General features: G+C 51.4%; 6 protein-coding genes across 6 annotated transcripts; 5 read left to right on the top strand and 1 right to left on the bottom strand.

The window, feature by feature from the left end:
- Positions 1-459: 459 nt before the first annotated feature.
- rex3 (putative RNA exonuclease Rex3) lies at positions 460-2,451 on the top strand (the record flags this gene model as incomplete). Its single annotated transcript, XM_056931586.1, has 1 exon — positions 460-2,451. The coding sequence occupies one exon, from the start codon at positions 460-462 to the stop codon at positions 2,449-2,451; it is 1,992 nt and encodes a 663-aa protein (XP_056793617.1).
- A 591-nt stretch (positions 2,452-3,042) lies between these two features.
- N7539_001984 (60S ribosomal protein eL22) lies at positions 3,043-3,857 on the bottom strand (the record flags this gene model as incomplete). Its single annotated transcript, XM_056931587.1, has 4 exons — positions 3,043-3,189; positions 3,299-3,495; positions 3,583-3,618; positions 3,843-3,857. The coding sequence occupies 4 exons, from the start codon at positions 3,855-3,857 to the stop codon at positions 3,063-3,065; spliced, it is 375 nt and encodes a 124-aa protein (XP_056793618.1). The 3' UTR covers positions 3,043-3,062.
- Positions 3,858-6,472: 2,615 nt separating this feature from the next.
- On the top strand, positions 6,473-8,024 carry erg13 (hydroxymethylglutaryl-CoA synthase; the record flags this gene model as incomplete). Its single annotated transcript, XM_056931588.1, has 3 exons — positions 6,473-6,532; positions 6,610-6,712; positions 6,811-8,024. The coding sequence occupies 3 exons, from the start codon at positions 6,473-6,475 to the stop codon at positions 8,022-8,024; spliced, it is 1,377 nt and encodes a 458-aa protein (XP_056793619.1).
- A 2,162-nt stretch (positions 8,025-10,186) lies between these two features.
- N7539_001986 (uncharacterized protein) lies at positions 10,187-11,995 on the top strand (the record flags this gene model as incomplete). Its single annotated transcript, XM_056931589.1, has 1 exon — positions 10,187-11,995. One exon carries the CDS (start codon positions 10,187-10,189, stop codon positions 11,993-11,995), a length of 1,809 nt encoding a protein of 602 aa, XP_056793620.1.
- Positions 11,996-13,000: 1,005 nt separating this feature from the next.
- On the top strand, positions 13,001-15,135 carry N7539_001987 (FAD binding domain protein; the record flags this gene model as incomplete). The annotated part of the gene is made up of 4 exons (XM_056931590.1): positions 13,001-13,602; positions 13,769-14,283; positions 14,356-14,442; positions 14,582-15,135. The coding sequence occupies 4 exons, from the start codon at positions 13,001-13,003 to the stop codon at positions 15,133-15,135; spliced, it is 1,758 nt and encodes a 585-aa protein (XP_056793621.1).
- A 671-nt stretch (positions 15,136-15,806) lies between these two features.
- On the top strand, positions 15,807-17,534 carry N7539_001988 (uncharacterized protein; the record flags this gene model as incomplete). Its single annotated transcript, XM_056931591.1, has 3 exons — positions 15,807-15,996; positions 16,116-16,823; positions 16,906-17,534. The coding sequence occupies 3 exons, from the start codon at positions 15,807-15,809 to the stop codon at positions 17,532-17,534; spliced, it is 1,527 nt and encodes a 508-aa protein (XP_056793622.1).
- Positions 17,535-17,750: the final 216 nt, after the last annotated feature.

The raw sequence follows: 17,750 nt of genomic DNA on the forward strand, positions 1-17,750 counted from the left end.
TGCCATGTTTGCGAGTACCGACTCCGCCCAAACACCTTTAGGAGGCCCACTCTTGTTCAGGACTATCGAATTGCATCTATCACTGCTTCTCACCAAGACACGTTCTCGAATGACTAACATCCGCATTTGCCAATCCATATTGAGAACATCGACCTGCTTGAACATATCGATACAGTTTTTGAACTTTTCTGCGCTGATCGGCGTGCTCATCCGACGCTAGGTGGTCGCGATCAGACTGCGCAGCTTGGCAGCTGCATGTGTCTAGACTCTAGAGTCCAGACTTCGAAGAGCCTCGCTGTTCGACCCACTTACAGACAAGCAAACTCGCTCCATTTTGAGACTTCTGAGTCCAAGTATCAGCTTTCATTCATACCTCACACAGCAGTGAGCTCTCTCACGAGATCTATCAGGGTCTCAGCCGAAATCACAATTTCCTGACTGTGCATTCTTACCTTCATCATGTTTACGAGCCTCGGCCTCTTCATCCAGGTGGCTTGTCCCCAAGGCGAGGGCTGCTCTCTCCTGAACTGCCTATTCTCACACTCAAGTCGTCTCAAAGACGCCAATGATTCTCCTACGACCACAGTGGCAGTGCATCCTACAAGCCGAGCCCCAACACTGGAAGCCCATCCCCGGAAGAAGCTGAAACTCTCAGAGTCGATCAATATGATCGGTTCCTCGACCTCACTATCACCGGACCGGAAGGTATCAGTACGTACAAGTACTGCCTCTGCAAGCTCGAGCGCAAGCCCAAGTCAGCAGTCGCCTCCACGGACAGACGAGAAAAGCACATTGTCAGGCTCTTTACCTAAAGCTTCCCTTGCTCAAGGCGCATCGGCCTCACCGCCACTCTCGGCTACAAAGTCTCAGAAGATCATCACTACAGATAAGAAGGCTGCCTCCCAGCCGGGCCCATCCAGACTCCCACCCAGGAAGGCACCAAAGGAAACTCTCAACCCACGCATGCTGCCCAAGGCTCCCTCTTCCCATGCCACCCGCACTGCCATACTGAAGAAGTTGCACTCCGTCATCGTGACCAACAATCAGAATCTGTCTCAAAGCAAAGATCACTCAAGGGCATCCCTGGTCCTCACACCTGATGAGTTGATCACCATGGCCCTAGACGATGAAGAGGCCGTGGCGAAAAGCGACCCCGAGCTTTATTCGAACATTATCAAGCTTCGCATTGTGAAGCTGTCCAAAATGAGCGAGGAAGCATGGGCTGAAGAAGTAATGAAGCACCTCAACTCACGATACTACCATGTTCCCGTATCGTCTAAGACGACTTCTGATCCAACCAGAGCAATAGAGACGGGGCTGACACGCGAGCAAGAGATTGCGGTTCTTCAAAACTTGATAACCCCACTGAATGGCCTAGAGGAGTATGGCTATGTCACCGAGGCACCCACAGAGGCGGAGATAGAGACAGCCAAACAGGGCGTCGCGGACTCAAAGGGCTGGGAGAAGTGTGACCGTTGTGCAAGTCGCTTCCAGGTATTTCCAGGTCGGCGTGATGATGGTATTTTAACCACCGGCGGCCAGTGTGTCTATCACCCCAACCGACCTATCACCCCACCTCGCAAGAGAACTGATGGCTACACTGGATCATCAGAGTCCTACTTCCCGTGTTGCGGTGAATCCATCGGGGGTTCCGTTGGTTGCACCAAGGCCGCACACCATGTCTTCAAGATCTCAGAACCCAAACGACTGGCCTCAATTCTGCAATTCGAGACGACTCCTGCACAGCCAGAAAAGGGGCCCCTTGCTCCCGTGTGCTTTGACTGTGAGATGGGCTTCACAACTCAAGGTCTGGAGTTGATTCGCCTCACGGCTGTCAGCTGGCCCGAAGGCCGTGAACTTCTCGACATCCTGGTCAGACCCATGGGCGAGATCTTGGATCTCAACTCACGCTTCTCCGGAGTGTTCCCGGAGCATTTTGCCAACGCAATACCCTACGGGTCACGACCCGTCTCGCCTGCTGCCGCTGGGACTGCCGGAAACGAGAGACACCATCCAGGTCCGATGCTGGTGGTGGACTCACCAGCCGCCGCGCGATCTCTTCTTTTTGGCTTCCTTCAGCCTGAGACCCCGCTTATCGGTCACGCCATCGATAATGACCTAAATGTCTGCCGGATCATCCACCCCACGATCATCGACACGGTCATTCTGTACCCTGCGCCAAGGGGTGGTCTGCCCAGTCGCATGAGTCTGAAGACATTGACACGCAAGTATCTGTCTCGGGAAATCCAGACTGGCGGCGACAAGGGTCATGATTCGAAGGAGGATGCCATTGCTACGGGAGACTTGGTGCGACGTCTGATCGCAGACTCGTGGCGAAGTCACAAGCAGTATGGCTGGCGGTTTGAAGGGGATCGCCTTGTTGCTCCTCCGGACAAGGACAAGTTCACTCGAAGCAGGCACGGGCAGTGCATGGTCAAAGAGGGATGTTGATTCCGGAGTTAGGTGGGAAAGGGGCTTTTCGTGTTGGTGTTAGGTCTTGAGACATGAAAAGCAACGTACGGTGCAGGCTCCAACCCACAGGACATTGTCTCGCACGAGCATAGGTCGTAAATAGTCATTGAGAATAGAGTGAACCAGACGGGAGCATGTTCCCACATCATACATGTGGATCCCGTGATGAACGATCTAGTCACCGACAGACTGGTAGATTGATTAAGAGCGAGACAGCCATGTCGGATGCGGATCAACCTGTCTAGAATCTCATAATCGTGGGTCTCCAGTTGCAGTATGACCTGGTTCTTTTCTACGGGTGTAGGAATCTGATATAGCCACATTGGACGCAATACATACTCTACATAGCCAAATCACATTACAAAAGTATCAAATCTACTTGTGAAAAGAAGTCTCAGGATATAAACTTTTTTTTCATAGGCTACAGTGAAGTAGTCTAGTCTATTCCCACAAATCATCCGACGATGAGAACGTCGTGACCCTCACAATGTGACTCGGCGGTGATCCAACCAATTCAACATGCGCAAAAGATCCCCCACTTTATTCGTGCGAGTGATCGACAAAGTAGTTCAAAGGCCCGATGAGCTAATTTACTCCTCATCCTCCTCAGCCTCGTCGTTGACGACGTTGTAGAAGCGGAGCTCATAGACACCCTTGGAGGTGGAGACGACACGGAGCCAGTCACGGAGCTGCTGCTTCTTGAGGTACTTCTTGGTCCTGAGTGATTGAAAACACCAACGTCAGTGAATTGACTCTGGAGCCGTGGATGATGTGACTGGGCAGATGGTTGCGCGAGCACAGTCACTCGGAGCGATTGGAGACCTACAGGTACTTGAGGTAGCGACCGGAGAAGGGGATGTGAGCAACGACCTCGATCTTGCCCTCGCCGACCTGGGAGATGGTAACGGAGTCACCCAGGTTGCCGACGCGGCCCTCGACCTTGATGCGGTCGTGGAGGAACTTCTCGAAGGCGGAGACATCGAAGATCTTGTCAGAGGCGGGCTGAGAAGCGTTGATGATGAACTGTTGATCGCAACATATGATTAGTCTTCGATGTCCTCAACTTGCAATTCAACGGATCGGACCGAATCGACAGTCTTGAGAGCATACCTTCTGAGTAACCTTCTGAGCCTTGCGGCCACGGGTCTATTGCCAAAGGGAAAAATTGTTTGATTAGCCTACTGCTCCATTGTTTTTGGAAAGCCCCGAAAGCAGTGTCAGAGAGACTGAGGATCAGACCCAATGACGGCCGCTCGAATAGATTTTTCAATATCCAGCAGCCGACATTTTCGAGATCATTCGAGTTCGTCGACACTGACTTTCTTGAGGGGGGAACAGCAAAGCGGTTTGGGAGACTTCTTTCAACGTACAGCAGCGGGAGCCATTGTAAAGGATTTGGGGGGGGAGAGGGTGGATGGGTTGGGGAAAGTTGAAGTTGGTCGCAAAGAGGTGATTATCCTGCGCCGGCGAAAGGGATAGTTGAGAGAAGTTGGAATTTGCGATGGTGGAGCCCGTTTTGCAATCCAAATTCGCCAGTATCCGCCGGGATTTGGTGTGGACTAGGCCCAATTGAGTGATACGGAGGGCTTGGGGCTATTTCAGTCAGGTGATCAGGAGGTCTACGGTCGAAGATGGCAGTCACATGATGCCCATCACGAGAAGCTGGGCACGTGATGTGGCTCGATACTCCCTAGTCCCACATAGTAGCCCTGGATTGGTCCGCTTAAATGACGCTAGTGAACTTGCTAGCAGGGACCCACCTCTCCATGGGTATAAATATCTCTCCCCCCTCGCCATCCTTCCTCTTCTTCCTTTCTTCTCCAGCTCTCTTTGCCAATTGGCTTAGATCAAGTGTAGTATCTGTTCTTTTCAGTTTAATCTCTGAAAGTTTTCCAATGGAAAACAACATTGATTATTCTCATTTTTGGATCTCGCGACTTGGCCTCTGTGCTTGCGCATGCCTCGTCGCACGGTGTCATCGGGCTTACACTACCCCCGATCGACGCGAATCACCTTTTTCATCAATCGGTCGGCTTGTCCGGCTGCTTGGAGAAGAAGCTTAGCCCGCTGGTCTCAACTCTCCTTATTCCAGACAGAATTTTGATAGACTTGCGCGGAGTACCATGTTTTGGTGAGCCAACTCAGGTGAAATGTACTGCTACGCCATGTCACTGCTGAGTGGTTCATCCGAGAGATAGTGGCCTCCATACAGGCATGCGCTGATGCAGTTGATGCTCGATCCAACCCACGAAGCGCCAATAGCCATCAGCATGAAACACGGTATGTGGTGATCACGCCAAGGCAGACCGAAAGCCTCTAGTCAGTCTGCTATTGCATGGCAATATTGATGGCAAATGTAATTCTAACCCTTTATCATCCACTCCCTGGCTTTTGTGCTCTGGCTAGCGGGCATCCTCTATCTAGGGAGCATGTTCCTGTTGATCCATCAAGACTGTATAATCCCAGAGCGATCTTCCACGCACAGGTGGTCTGCATGTGATGAGTTCAACACTCGTTGGCATATCTTTGAACATCTCAGAGTCGCCTACCTGGATAGGTATCGGTTTCGATCGAATTTGGACAGTCAACTTTGTTTTATACGTGGAGCCGAACCTCGTAGTGGATTGACATATTCAACTCCAGGCCCATTTGGAGCTCTGCAGGCTGGCGGAAGTTGCGAACCTCAAGTCCCAATTGCCTATATGGAGCTTGTTACTTCACAGTGCCAGCTTCGCAAAACACCAAGTCAACCAGCCAACAGAGCGGAAATAGATGGAAATTGGTTGTTCACAAGTACGGACCTGTCCTCCAGCAGGATGACATAAGTGCAGCAAGGTACTGAATCCCCCCTCAAAGCCGTAGGAAGTCAGTAACGTGGCACTACGTAGACTACATACATCCAAGGACTTAAGGCGGCATTATTGCAGTTGAGCGTCCACAAACGGCAGGCAGGACGACCCCAAAGCGGTCAAGGTCCAGGCCTGGTGAGGCTACTTCAGGCTAGTGGGATGCGGGAGGAGATCTACAGCCTGTGAGCAGCAATGAGAGCGGTGTGCTGGCGGGTACCTGTACCACAGTACCACTAAGGTACCTGCACATGTCAAGGAGGTACACATGGCCTCCTACTATGCTTTCGAGTGGTTCGCCATACAATTGAAGTCTGCTTGGGAAACTGCAATAGAATGATGGAATCCACAAGACCAGGTAGAATCACTGGAATGGTACGAAGGAGTAATATTAGCGTGAGAGTGGTAGGAGTAGGAGTACGCCACTGGCAGGTTGTGATACACAGTCGGTACCTCAGACTACAACCTCTACACTTGCAGTCGGGTACCTGGTGGGTGGACTCAATCAAGCACAGCAGAACAGAGAACATCACCGAAGTACTACAACTACCATGTAGATCGTGGTCTTGATGCACATGACTGGAAATCATCCACGCTCTCACATCGAGGGCGAAAGCACAAGACCACTGGAACCGATCATCCTACGTCAAACATTTGGTCGCAGTACTGCAGACATTATCTCGCTCAGGGCATAGCCATAGTAGCTAAGCTACAACACCCGGGGCGTATTGCGAAAAATCGAAAAGTCAAAGTCCCTGAATTTAGGAATTCCAATGCCATTCGTCGCGTTCTAGCTTCAACTCTATTCACATAGATTGCTGAGACGGAGATCTTCTAATCTCTCTGTTCGGCCTAATGGAAGACCAGCCGTCCAGTCTCCTAATTTGGTCCACCGCCGCGTAAATGAAAAAAAAAAAGTGCAAGTGACTGATCGTACACTGTAGATCCGAGTACACAACAGTCTCCTTTTCGCGGCGGCACTACGATAGCACATGGTAGTTCTTGATTGAATTGTATAAAGCTTTCTAATCCCTCATTCACTCTTCCCTCTCAACTTTCATCTCCCCCTTATTTATCCTCTCCGCCTGTGTGGTGCCGGTTTCTTTTTCTCTCACGCCTTACAGCTTCCATACTCGCAGCCCCTCCCCCACATCATGTCTGCCCGTCCCCAGAACATCGGCATCAAGGCCATCGAGGTCTACTTCCCCTCTCAGGTGAGCTCATGGCTGTTCTCAAAACACTCCATTCAACTTGGGCAATCTGTCTGACTTGGTGATTCGCTCCCTTCCAGTGCGTCGACCAGGCCGAGCTCGAGCAGTACGATGGCGTCAGCGCTGGAAAATACACCATTGGTCTCGGCCAGACCAAGATGAGCTTCTGCGATGACCGCGAGGGTACGTACAATCTCCCGTGATAAAACGAGTTTTGTCGAGCTTGCTCTAGCAAGGATGACCGTGTGCACGAAAAGCATGCTGATGGTATTTCCGAATAGACATCTACTCCATGGCCCTGACCACCCTCTCCTCCCTGATGAAGAAGTACAACATCGACCCCAAGTCCATTGGCCGCCTGGAGGTCGGCACTGAGACTCTGCTGGACAAGTCCAAGTCCGTCAAGTCTGTTCTGATGCAGCTCTTCGCTCCCTCGGGCAACACCAACATTGAGGGTATCGACACCGTCAACGCCTGCTATGGTGGTACCAATGCCGTCTTCAACAGTCTCAACTGGCTCGAGTCTTCCGCCTGGGACGGCCGTAACGCCATCGTGGTCTGCGGTGATATTGCCCTCTACGCCGCCGGTGCTGCCCGTCCCACGGGAGGTGCTGGATGTGTTGCCATGCTCATTGGCCCCGACGCCCCCATTGTCTTCGAGCCCGGTCTCCGTGGCTCCTATCTCACCCACGCCTACGACTTCTACAAGCCCGACCTGACCAGTGAATATCCCGTTGTTGATGGTCACCACTCTCTTCGCTGCTACACCGAGGCCGTTGACGCCTGCTACAAGGCTTACCACGCTCGTGAGAAGGTCCTCAAGGCCGACCAGAACGGCACCAACGGTGCTGCGGATGAGTCTCAGACTGCCCTGGACCGCTTCGACTACATTCTCTACCACGCTCCTACCTGCAAGTTGGTCCAGAAGTCTTATGCCCGCATGCTCTACAATGACTTCCTGAACAACCCTTCTCATCCCGCCTTTGCAGAGGTCGCCCCCGAGCTGCGTGACCTTGATTACACCGCCTCCTTGACCGACAAGGCCGTCGAGAAGACCTTCATGGGTCTGACCAAGAAGCGCTTCGCTGAGCGTGTGCAGCCCGGTCTTCAGGTCGCCACTCTGTGCGGTAATATGTACACTGCCACCGTCTATGCCGGTCTTGCCAGTCTTCTGAGCCACGTCACCTTCTCCCCCAGCGAGCCCAAGCGCATCGCTCTCTTCTCCTACGGCAGTGGTCTGGCCTCGTCCATGTTCAGCGCCAAGATCGTCGGTGACGTTTCCGAGATGGTTGAGAAGCTCGACCTGAAGCACCGCCTGGAGGCCCGCACCGTCTTGACTCCCAAGGCTTACGATGAGATGTGCCAGCTGCGCGAGCATGCTCACTTGAAGAAGAACTTCAAGCCCTCCGGCCAGGTTGAGACGATCCAACAGGGTGTCTACTACCTGACTGAGGTTGATGACATGTTCCGCCGCCAGTACGCCATCAAGGAGTAAGATGGACCGCGACAACCTTGCCCTTTTTTTTTTCATCTTGCGCTGCAGCTGCAGCAGATGGATATGACCATTTTTAGACGGTTTCCGAAAAAGATTCCCCCCATTTAGCGTTCATTTTGATTTTTTTTTTTTTCTTCACGTGGGATCGCACTTGGCTATCGATCATGCGAAGTCTCAGAGTCTTTGCACATGGTGTTCATCTCCCCTTCCCTCTGTCCATGCTATGACTTGGACTCAGGGTTGCTTCTTCTTCAATTTACTGAGAACTATTTTATTTTAATCCAGGCTCGCCCTACTTTGCTTAGTCAGGGCGACAATGAATGTGATGAGCTAAGCAGATTATTTCCATTGAACCTTGAACTTCCAGCTGTCTATCGCGCAACCCCCAGATTTGACTTCTTTGACTGTTGTCCTCGCCACCAGACTTCTTCTTGAGCAGGGACTGTAAAGGACTGTCAGTGTACAGAAAACAACTTCCGTAGATTCAAAGTCTGAGCTGCCCATGTAAAGGACGCAAGGTCCGCTCACAGAAGACCCCAACTCTACTGTCACAGTGAGGAGGGCCGTTCTACACACTTGATGCCAAGACTCTGTCTGGATAGCAAGTTTTCTGTGATCACTACTAACAAATACGCTTCTTTTGTATACTCCGACTCTAGTCTCGTCAGTTCACAATTCGGAGCAGTTACTGCTAGTTACTGTGGGTGGTAACAAGGTATAGTCCTCCCCTCATCACGGGCCAGTTCTAGTCCGCAGGTGTTAATTTAGAGTAACTAGCCAACATTTCGTCCTGTTATTCTCTGCTATTGGACCAATCGATCAATCTTCAATCTTGAAACAACAAGCAAATCTTTGCTAATTATGGGACCGAAGAACATGCAGAGAAGACTTGCCAGCGTGATTGCGTTCTGTGCAAAACCATGTGCGTGACAAAGGAACCCTTCGGCGCGTATTTGAGACTCGCCATACAGCTGTAGCCGCCGGCCACTTCGTATCACACCTCCACATCTCTCTTCCTTCTGCACTCACCACTCAGACAAACACTTCGCGTCCACCGCCCGGATTCTCTGCCCACTCGAACCTGTTACAGAAAACTTCTACGCATGGAGTCCTTCCAAGGAGCTCTCCCATGCATTGTTGCAGCACACGCCGGGCTATTTTTAATCTGCCTTCTCCCCCATCGAGCCCTAGTAACCGCCGATCACCAGGCGATTCCTGAGGCATGGCACATTTCCCTTCTGGTCACTTGTGCTAGTCGGAGAGGCCGTTAATTAACCAAGAAATGGGACCTAATTGTTGCTGAATTTAGAAGTATTTGCTCACACTGCAGTCCGCTAAACCCAGCTCGGCATCTGAAGAAAGACATCGAAGCTGTAGCAAAATATAGCAACACTTAACGCGCGACTGTCCGCTGAAACACCACTATACCGAGACGAAGTCACCCCAAAAGAGGCCTTAGCCAGAGTTTCAGACCCGGATACTGGTCCCTATCGCGCGACCTCAGGTACCATGGTCGGCAGTTTCGCGTTTCATCGCCTGGAGAGCTGTCAGGATCTGAGCTAGGATCCCAAAAAAAGAATAGGAGCCTCTTTTGGCGTCATCATGGGTGCTTCTCCATGTTTCAGATTATCCAGGACCCGCATGGGTTCGTCAGTGAATCTTCTTCGTGAAGTTCGTTTATATTGAGCTGGCACGAACTTCATCGCTCTGAAACTTGCCTCACGGACAAAGCTTCGAACATCCAAAACGCTCTTTCTTTCCGGATCATGTTTCAGAGTCTGTCTTGATCATCAGTTTTCGATCTTGAACAGTATCTTTGCTTTGTCGACATTGGCTTCGATACACGTTCGTTGTTGTGCGATTTCACAGTCTTTGACTCGGACGATTGTGATACTCGATCGACCTTGCCATCTCAGGGCCGACGTCTTGACTTCCTTGAAAGTCATTCACGCTGCGCATCGTCACTTATCGCCAACATCGTATTATCCTTCCCATTGATATCGACATTCGAAACGGTTGATACAGTCATGTCTTTCGAGCTCGGTCATTTTCAGCCTACCACTCCCCCGACGTTGCCGCTTCAGTTGCAGATCGAGTTGGCCCAAAGTGGAAATTTGTCGACTTCGTCAATTTATTCCAACGATTCTTCTCCGTGGTCTACCATGACGGGCAACACTAGTCCCACCACCTCACCTACTCGACACCATCATGGGCCCGCTCTCCTTCCCAAGATCCGCCCTCAGGACATCATCATCGAGCCAATCTCTGTCGGAGGACCCATACGAAATCGCCGAGTGCTGTCAAACACTCGCAATCCACCTGGATTTGTGCCATATCCCAGTCGGCCACCAGTTCAGCGCCGCAGAGAATATGCGCCGGAGCAGCTTCCTTTGGCTTCTCCGATCTCCCCTATTGTCACCAGCGGCCATGGTAGCTACTCAGCTCTGTCTTCCCCGGTGACGGTCAATCCGTCTCAGAGGCGGAAAGTAGGTGGAGGACACTCCCGGTCTATGTCGACTTCCGGGATCGATGAGGCCACTTTGAATAGATACGGTTACCCAACCTACCGGCAGCTTCCCAAGTACGTACCTGCGCCGCAATCGCAGACGGTGCCCAACACACCTGCTACTCCAGTGACCCCAGTCACCCCCAACATCGTTGTTCATCCCTCTTACTCCCAACGTCACACAATCAAAGTACCTCAGCTTTCGCCGGTCCGAGCTCCCAACCCCTTGACTGTCCAGCCACCTCAGTACCGATTGCTCCACACATCCGAAAGTCAGCAGTCGCCTGTGGCGCTGCTGAGCCCCCAAGAGGACCTTACTCCGCCGTCGACAAACCTGATCTCGTATTTGACTTCCCCCACCCAAGCAATCAATCTGGTTCGCAATGTGAGTGTTGTGCCCACTAGGGGTATGCATGACTACTTCTGGTGGGATATTCGCAACCTGCGCAATTGGACTTCCTTCTCGATTCCAACTTTTGATTCTATTCGCGGTCTCACTCAACTACTGAAAACCGAGATTGCGAGCTCTCTTGTTCCACCCGTCAGTGTTCTTCCCAGTCGACTATCACCAGAGTCAGAGCCTGCTCTGGTCAGCCTGATCAGAGATCTCTATGCTCCGCGTGTGAACGCCGCACTTGCAGTGTCCCAGGGCTCGGAGCATCTGCGGCTTTACGCTGCTCCGGATATTCGACACACCGGTCATAAGAATCACGGTCACCCGCACTTTCTCGCCAATTACGCTTCGGACACGGAACACACTAGCGCTGGACTCCCACGCGGTCGGCTGGTGGGCATCGTCAAGAGCTTTGATCGGTGGAATTCCGGTATGCGCAACGAGGCTCCACACCGACGGGTCGAGTATCTCAACGGATTGGCACATCTCCAGCGCTGCATGCGCGAACACTCATGTCGATATGGCTTTATTATCACCGAGATTGAGCTCGTCTGCGTGCGAGCCGGCTGCGATGTCGGTGACGATATCCCTTACTTTGGCTATCTCGAGATAGCCACACCGATCCCTCTCAAAACAGCCGTGAACACCTCACACACTGGATCCTTAGAAGTTCCTCCCTTGGGAACGCCGATTAGCGCACGATCCTTCTCGTCTTCCTCATATGGATCTTCGCAATACCCGCGCCCGGATTCGCCCGGCCCTGAGAGTTCAGAGGAAGGTTTCGATACTCCCATGACGGCGAGCATGGCGTTGTACTTCCTTCTCATGCTGTCCAAATCCGTGCCCCTACCGCACCAACCATCTGCCCACCTCAACGTTGGTGGACCAGGCGCACTTACCCGGCAGCGAATTCTTTCTGAGCCCAAGGACAAATGGATTCCAGAGCCACAAATTGGTGAGCGCCGCGACGCGAAGCGGGTTCGAGGCTGGGTCTGGCCTACTGATGCATGGCATCGCCGGGAAGGTGGTGGTGTCCCACGGACAAGAGCCGCGAAGAAGTGGCAGCAGTGAAAATAATTTCGTATCATTTTTTCTATCACAGGAAGGCGTTGGTATCCTGGGGGCTTTTTTGTATGGGCAATACTCTATTCTATTCTTGACTTTATCATTCTTCGGGGAATCAGTCTGATCGCAGCTGGCAGAATAAGGGGCTATTTTTCTCTACTTTCTTGTCTTTCGTTCATCCATTTCTGGAGCGGTTTTGCTCGTCACTTATTGCGCTACACTAACGAGATTCCCAGGGTGATGAGAGGTCATTTGATATATTTATTTTTCCGATTCTATTCATTTCTTTCTATCTCTTGACATTATCAATTCTAATCAATTTCTTGACCCTAAGTATTGTTTCAACGCTCCAGGAGGGCATCGATCATCAGTCATAGACAAATATATCGAGAACCAAATCGAACAGCATTAGTTTTGCGCAAACAATAGCAGGCCCACAGACGCGATCCTTGCCCATCTCCGCCGCCCTATCGTCCCGTCATGTTCGACAACCTGCCCCTCCAACATCGCCCTCTATTCACACTGCTGCACTCTTTCCCCGACCAGAAAAAATGCAGATTATGAGTGTTGAGGACCAGGAGTCTACGAAAGTAACCAATGCCGGCTTGCTTGTGTCTGTCTTGAAAGTACTGCGAACAGCCACCGATCGACAAGCAGCTCATCCACACATGCACCCCAGGTCCTCAAAAAGCAAATGAAAGAGGATTTAATCTCAGCGCTCTAAGCTAATACCTCTCTTTGAGTCTCTGTGTAGTTGTCTGACTTCCACCCACCTGGATTGGAATCGGAGGTAAGGACCTTGGTGCACGAGTACCTCGATGGCCTCCAACCTTGCGGACGGAGGCAAGATGCTGGCTGCAGATGGTGGTGCTCTTCGAGTCACTATATTTGAAGGGGTTGATTCCCAGACCCGAGCGATGACTCTTGAATGATACTTGAACATCGAACCTCGGTCTGAAAAAGCTTTAAAGGACATCTCAAATCACAGAGGGAACTCAACTTGCACCTCCGATGTCGACCACATTGCCTACAATCCACGACGTGATCATCGTCGGTGCCGGACCGTGTGGACTTGCGGTCGCGGCACGAATTCACGAGCAAACGCCCTCGGCAGTTTTCACAGACGAAGAGCACCAGAGATATCACTGGATCAAAAAACATACAAGCAAGATGAAGCTCATTCAAGCTGGTCGCTGTAAAAAGAACGGTGTCCGAGCTGAGAAGTGGAATCGTGGAGAACAGCCGCCGTGTTCTTGCGAAGGTCCAGCAGCAGATGCTCCCCCATCACGGCGTCGATCGTCTGGATCAATCTCCTCGGTACCTTCGCTGTCATCAGACAGGTCCACCTTGCCTGAAAGCTCAACTTCTGTTCTCGTTCTCGACGGTACGAGTCAGCACTGGATGCAGCGGTGGAACAACGCGTTCTGTACCTTGGAGATTAAACAGTTGCGCAGCCCAATGTTCTTTCACGTGGACCCCGGTGATCGAGATGGGATGTTGGCTTATACGCAAGAAGTTGGGCGAGAGAATGACTTGTGGGAGATTTCCGGTTGTGTTGGGAAGGAAATGAGCAAGCATAAAAAGAAGAAGAGACGTCAAAGTGGAAAGCCTCAGTACGTTTCCCTGGAGCAGCATTGGAATCTATACCCGCCCACCACAGGTGTCCGGGGGCAGGCTTGCAAGGGAGGATTGACTTTCCAGTCCTAACAAAAACTGATCGCGGTCCTCTATTTGTTCGACGGGAATTGAGTGCTAATCAGGTGCTCGTCATGTCAATAGAACTATAGGTGTCGAAATTGACGAGCGCGATCGCAAAGATTACTACTCGCCCTCAACCGATCTCTTCGCCGAATACTGTGAATCCATCATCCGACGCTACGGTTTAGATCATCCAGATCAGATTCTCAAGTCCGAGGTGACCGACATTGCATACGACTATCTCCCTGACAATTTGGACATCACGCAGTCTAGTTGCAAGATTTTCACCTTAATTACGTCGACCGGTGAGAAAGTTTACAGTCGGGCTGCTGTACTCGCCATGGGTGCCGGTGGAGCAGGCATTCAGAAAATCTACCCATGGAAGCCATCAAACTCAGCTGAGGGCACCGATGCCTGTTGCCACAGCATGGATATCAAGACCTTTCCTAGTCCTCGCGTGCAAGCTAAGATTCAACATCGACAGGAAACACACATTGTCATTGTCGGTGGCGGACTCTCCTCCGCTCAGATCCTCGACATGGCTATCAAGAAAGGCATTACCAAAGTGTGGCTCCTGATGCGATCGGAATTTAAAGGTGAGATCCCACTGTACTTCGGACTTGATCCAAACGCGTAATGTGCCTTGCTAATGTGCCGTGAGTGGCCAGTCAAACACTTTGATATCAGCTTGCCTTGGATGGGAAAGTATAAAAATTGGGAGAAGGCGGCTTTTTGGTCAGCTGACACTGATGAAGGTACGTCTGCATACCATCAAGGAGAAAAAGGGTGTGGTCCCAAGGTCCACAGAGATAGGACGAGGCGTATACCCTGTTGAATCGAATCGAATCGAGCCTTCGAAAACAAGACCTATATTTCTAATGCCTTCCTTCGCAGAACGTCTCGAGATGATCATCAATGCTCGCAATGGCGGAAGCATCACACCACGTTACACCAAGATCGTGAAAGAGCATGTTTCTCGTCATCGAGCCTCCGTACACACTCACACAGAGATCACATCGCACTCCTTCAATCCTGATACACAACTGTGGACGCTCTCCACCGATCCACCGATCCCCAATTTGCCGCCCGTTGACTATGTCTACTTTGCGACAGGAGCTCGATCCGATATCCGTGAAATGCCGTTATTAAGTAACATGCACAAACAGTATCCTATAGAAACCATCGGAGGTCTGCCCTGCCTGACGGATGATCTCATGTGGCGTGATGATGTGCCATTATACATTACAGGGCGACTAGGAGGGCTGCGACTCGGTCCCGGAGCTCCCAATCTTGAAGGTGCCAGGCTTGGAGCGGAAAGGATCGCCTGGAGCTTAGAAGAGGTCCTTGGCCAAGATCGAGAAATTGGAGACCGGTGCGAGGGGTTTTGTGGACTGGGAAACAGGTATGCTTCGCTGATCGGGAGTGCGGAGGGAGGAGACGAGAGATAGTAGACTATGGAGCTAGGGCTGGCATAGCTCATAGCGAATTTTTTCATGATTCAATCACGATTCCACTTTTTCTTGTGACGCTTTTTCTATGTGCATCGCTAACCTTGGCTTATCTATCTATTTGATGCATTGACGATTTCCTCCTTACGGACCTACTTTCTCTCCCTTTGACCCTGATTCTGTCATTGCGATGGGTGGTGAACAACGATCGATGGTGGCCACTTGGATTCTCTTTTTTTGGATTATTTCCTCGCAATGATATGGTGTCATGCGCAGGCCAGCTCTATTCTTGGAGCTTACGACTACGCCAGTCATAGCATCATCAGGCTCATTGGATGATGGGCCTTCTGTACGGATGCTGTGTGGGTGAACCGACCTTGATTCATTCCCCCCTTCATTCTCGGCGCTTGTCCGTGGATCGTCGGTTGACCTCACATCCTGCGGAGAAGCAGACCTGTCCGGGGATATACTGGCAGGAATGTGGAGAGCTCCCTTGTTCCGCGGAATTTTTAGGAGGGTCACAGATTACGGAGCTGTGGATGTGAAAAGCTTGTTGGCAAAGCTAGAGATGATGATGTATAAGAGCTTCGACCAGCTCTTGATGAGACCAGGTCAATGTCTCGTGAGGGTGTGTGTGTGATAATTATACTAACTTTGCAGGCCAAACAAAGATGGCGCCATCCACGAATCTAAGCCCTCGCGTGGAGGAGTTGAAGGTTGGACCCAGCAAGAGACATCAGAACTGGCTCAAAGATCCGGGTCTGAGGAAGCTGAATCTGGGCATCTTCTGCATGTTCATGTCGTCGGCTGGCACGGGGTACAATGGAAGCCTTATGAATGGATTGCTCGTTCTACCAGAGTGTACGTCTTTGCTTTGCTCCGTCTTGCTTTTTGCTCTACCAGTGTTGAGCACACAAGAGACAGGAGAACTTCCTCAAAGTAGAGGCGACGTGCTGATTGTTTTGTTTCGATTCGAATAGTTACCATGATCACCGGTGGTTTGAGACCCAGCATTCTCGGACTACTCATTGCGGCGACCTCGTTAGGGGCCTTTTGCGCTTTCACTCCAGCATCGTACATTGCCGACAGACTCGGACGGAAATGGTGTGTTCGTGTGGGAGCTTCCCTCGTCATCCTATCCGCCTTCCTGCAAATATTCGTGAAGACACACTGGGCTTTCTTCGGCTGTCGGGTTCTGGCCGGAGCTGGTGTTGGCACCGCCCAGACTGCAGCACCATTGCTGGCCACGGAGATTGCGCATCACCGTCAACGACAGACGGCTACTGCCCTGTATAATGCCTGTTGGGCGCTGGGCTCCATCACATCGGCCTCCGTCTGTTTCGGAACTTTATCAATGTCCTCCCACTGGTCATGGCGAGCGGCGTGTGTGATTCAGGCCTTCTTCCCAATTGTCCAAATTATTGGCCTGGCTTTCGTACCAGAGAGTCCACGCTGGCTAATTTCCAAAGGGAGAAATGACGAGGCTTTGGCAATCCTGATCAAATATCACGCCAATGGAGATAAGGAGGATGAGATGGTTCAACATGAATTCCACCAGATATGCGAGACGATCAACATCGAGGCATTGGAGCCAAGAAGCTGGGGCTCGTTCTTCTCGTCCCGCGGCGACATGCACCGCCTGATCATCTGTATCATGTTGGGTCTGATGCAAGAATGGGCTGGAAACGGTAAGATCGCCTGCACTTGATGACTGTGACTGGCAATCATCGTGAATTTGTGGCTTTCGTATGCTGACTACCTATACTGCAGGCATCATCTCATACTATCTCGCACCGATCCTGGCCTCCGTTGGAGTGACCCGAGCTGCCGACCAAGCATCGGTGAATCTGGGCCTGCAATTTTGGAATCTGCTGCTCTCTTCGGCGGGAGCAATTGCCTCTGAGCGATACGGTCGCCGTCCACTATGGCTGGTTGGAACCATGATCATGCTTTTCTTCCTATGCATGATGACCATCGTGGCCGGCGTGTTCCAAGAAATGCACATCGCCGCCGCTGGTATGGCAATGATTCCTATGATCTTCCTCTTTTTCTCCGGTTTCAATATCGCCTATTCGCCTCTTTTCATTGCCTACGCTGCGGAAATTCTACCTTTTCCCCTTCGCGCCAAGGGAATGGCGATCGCCTTGACCACCGACGCGGTGGCCTGCTTCTTCAATCAATACGTGAACCCGGTCGCCTTCGCAGCGCTGCATTGGAGATATTACCTGGTCTATATTGGGTGTCTGACCTGGTTCCTTGTCACGGTCTACTTCCTGTTCCCTGAAACCAAAGGAAGGACTCTCGAGGAAATCTCCATGATCTTTGATCGCAAGGACATAGTCAGCGATGAATCTAGTGAGGTTTCCCAGGAGATCCACACCGCCACAGAGAAGGTTTAGTGTCTGCGTCGGACAGCACCAAACGGACACAACTGCCCCTTTCGACCGTCTCTCCAGAGCGTCTTCTTTGGTCACTCTGCTTATATTATGGGGAAAGGATGCGAAAGTCCGTATCGATCGTTTCCCTCGATCTCGATCACATTGCATTGAGGCGCATGTCTTGCACTCGCGCCTCACTTAACTCTAATCAAATCTCATTATTATGATATCGGTCAT

Source organism: Penicillium diatomitis (assembly GCF_028827545.1).
Source record: "Penicillium diatomitis strain IBT 30728 chromosome Unknown utg000002l_segment0_segment0, whole genome shotgun sequence".
NCBI lineage: Eukaryota > Fungi > Ascomycota > Eurotiomycetes > Eurotiales > Aspergillaceae > Penicillium > Penicillium diatomitis.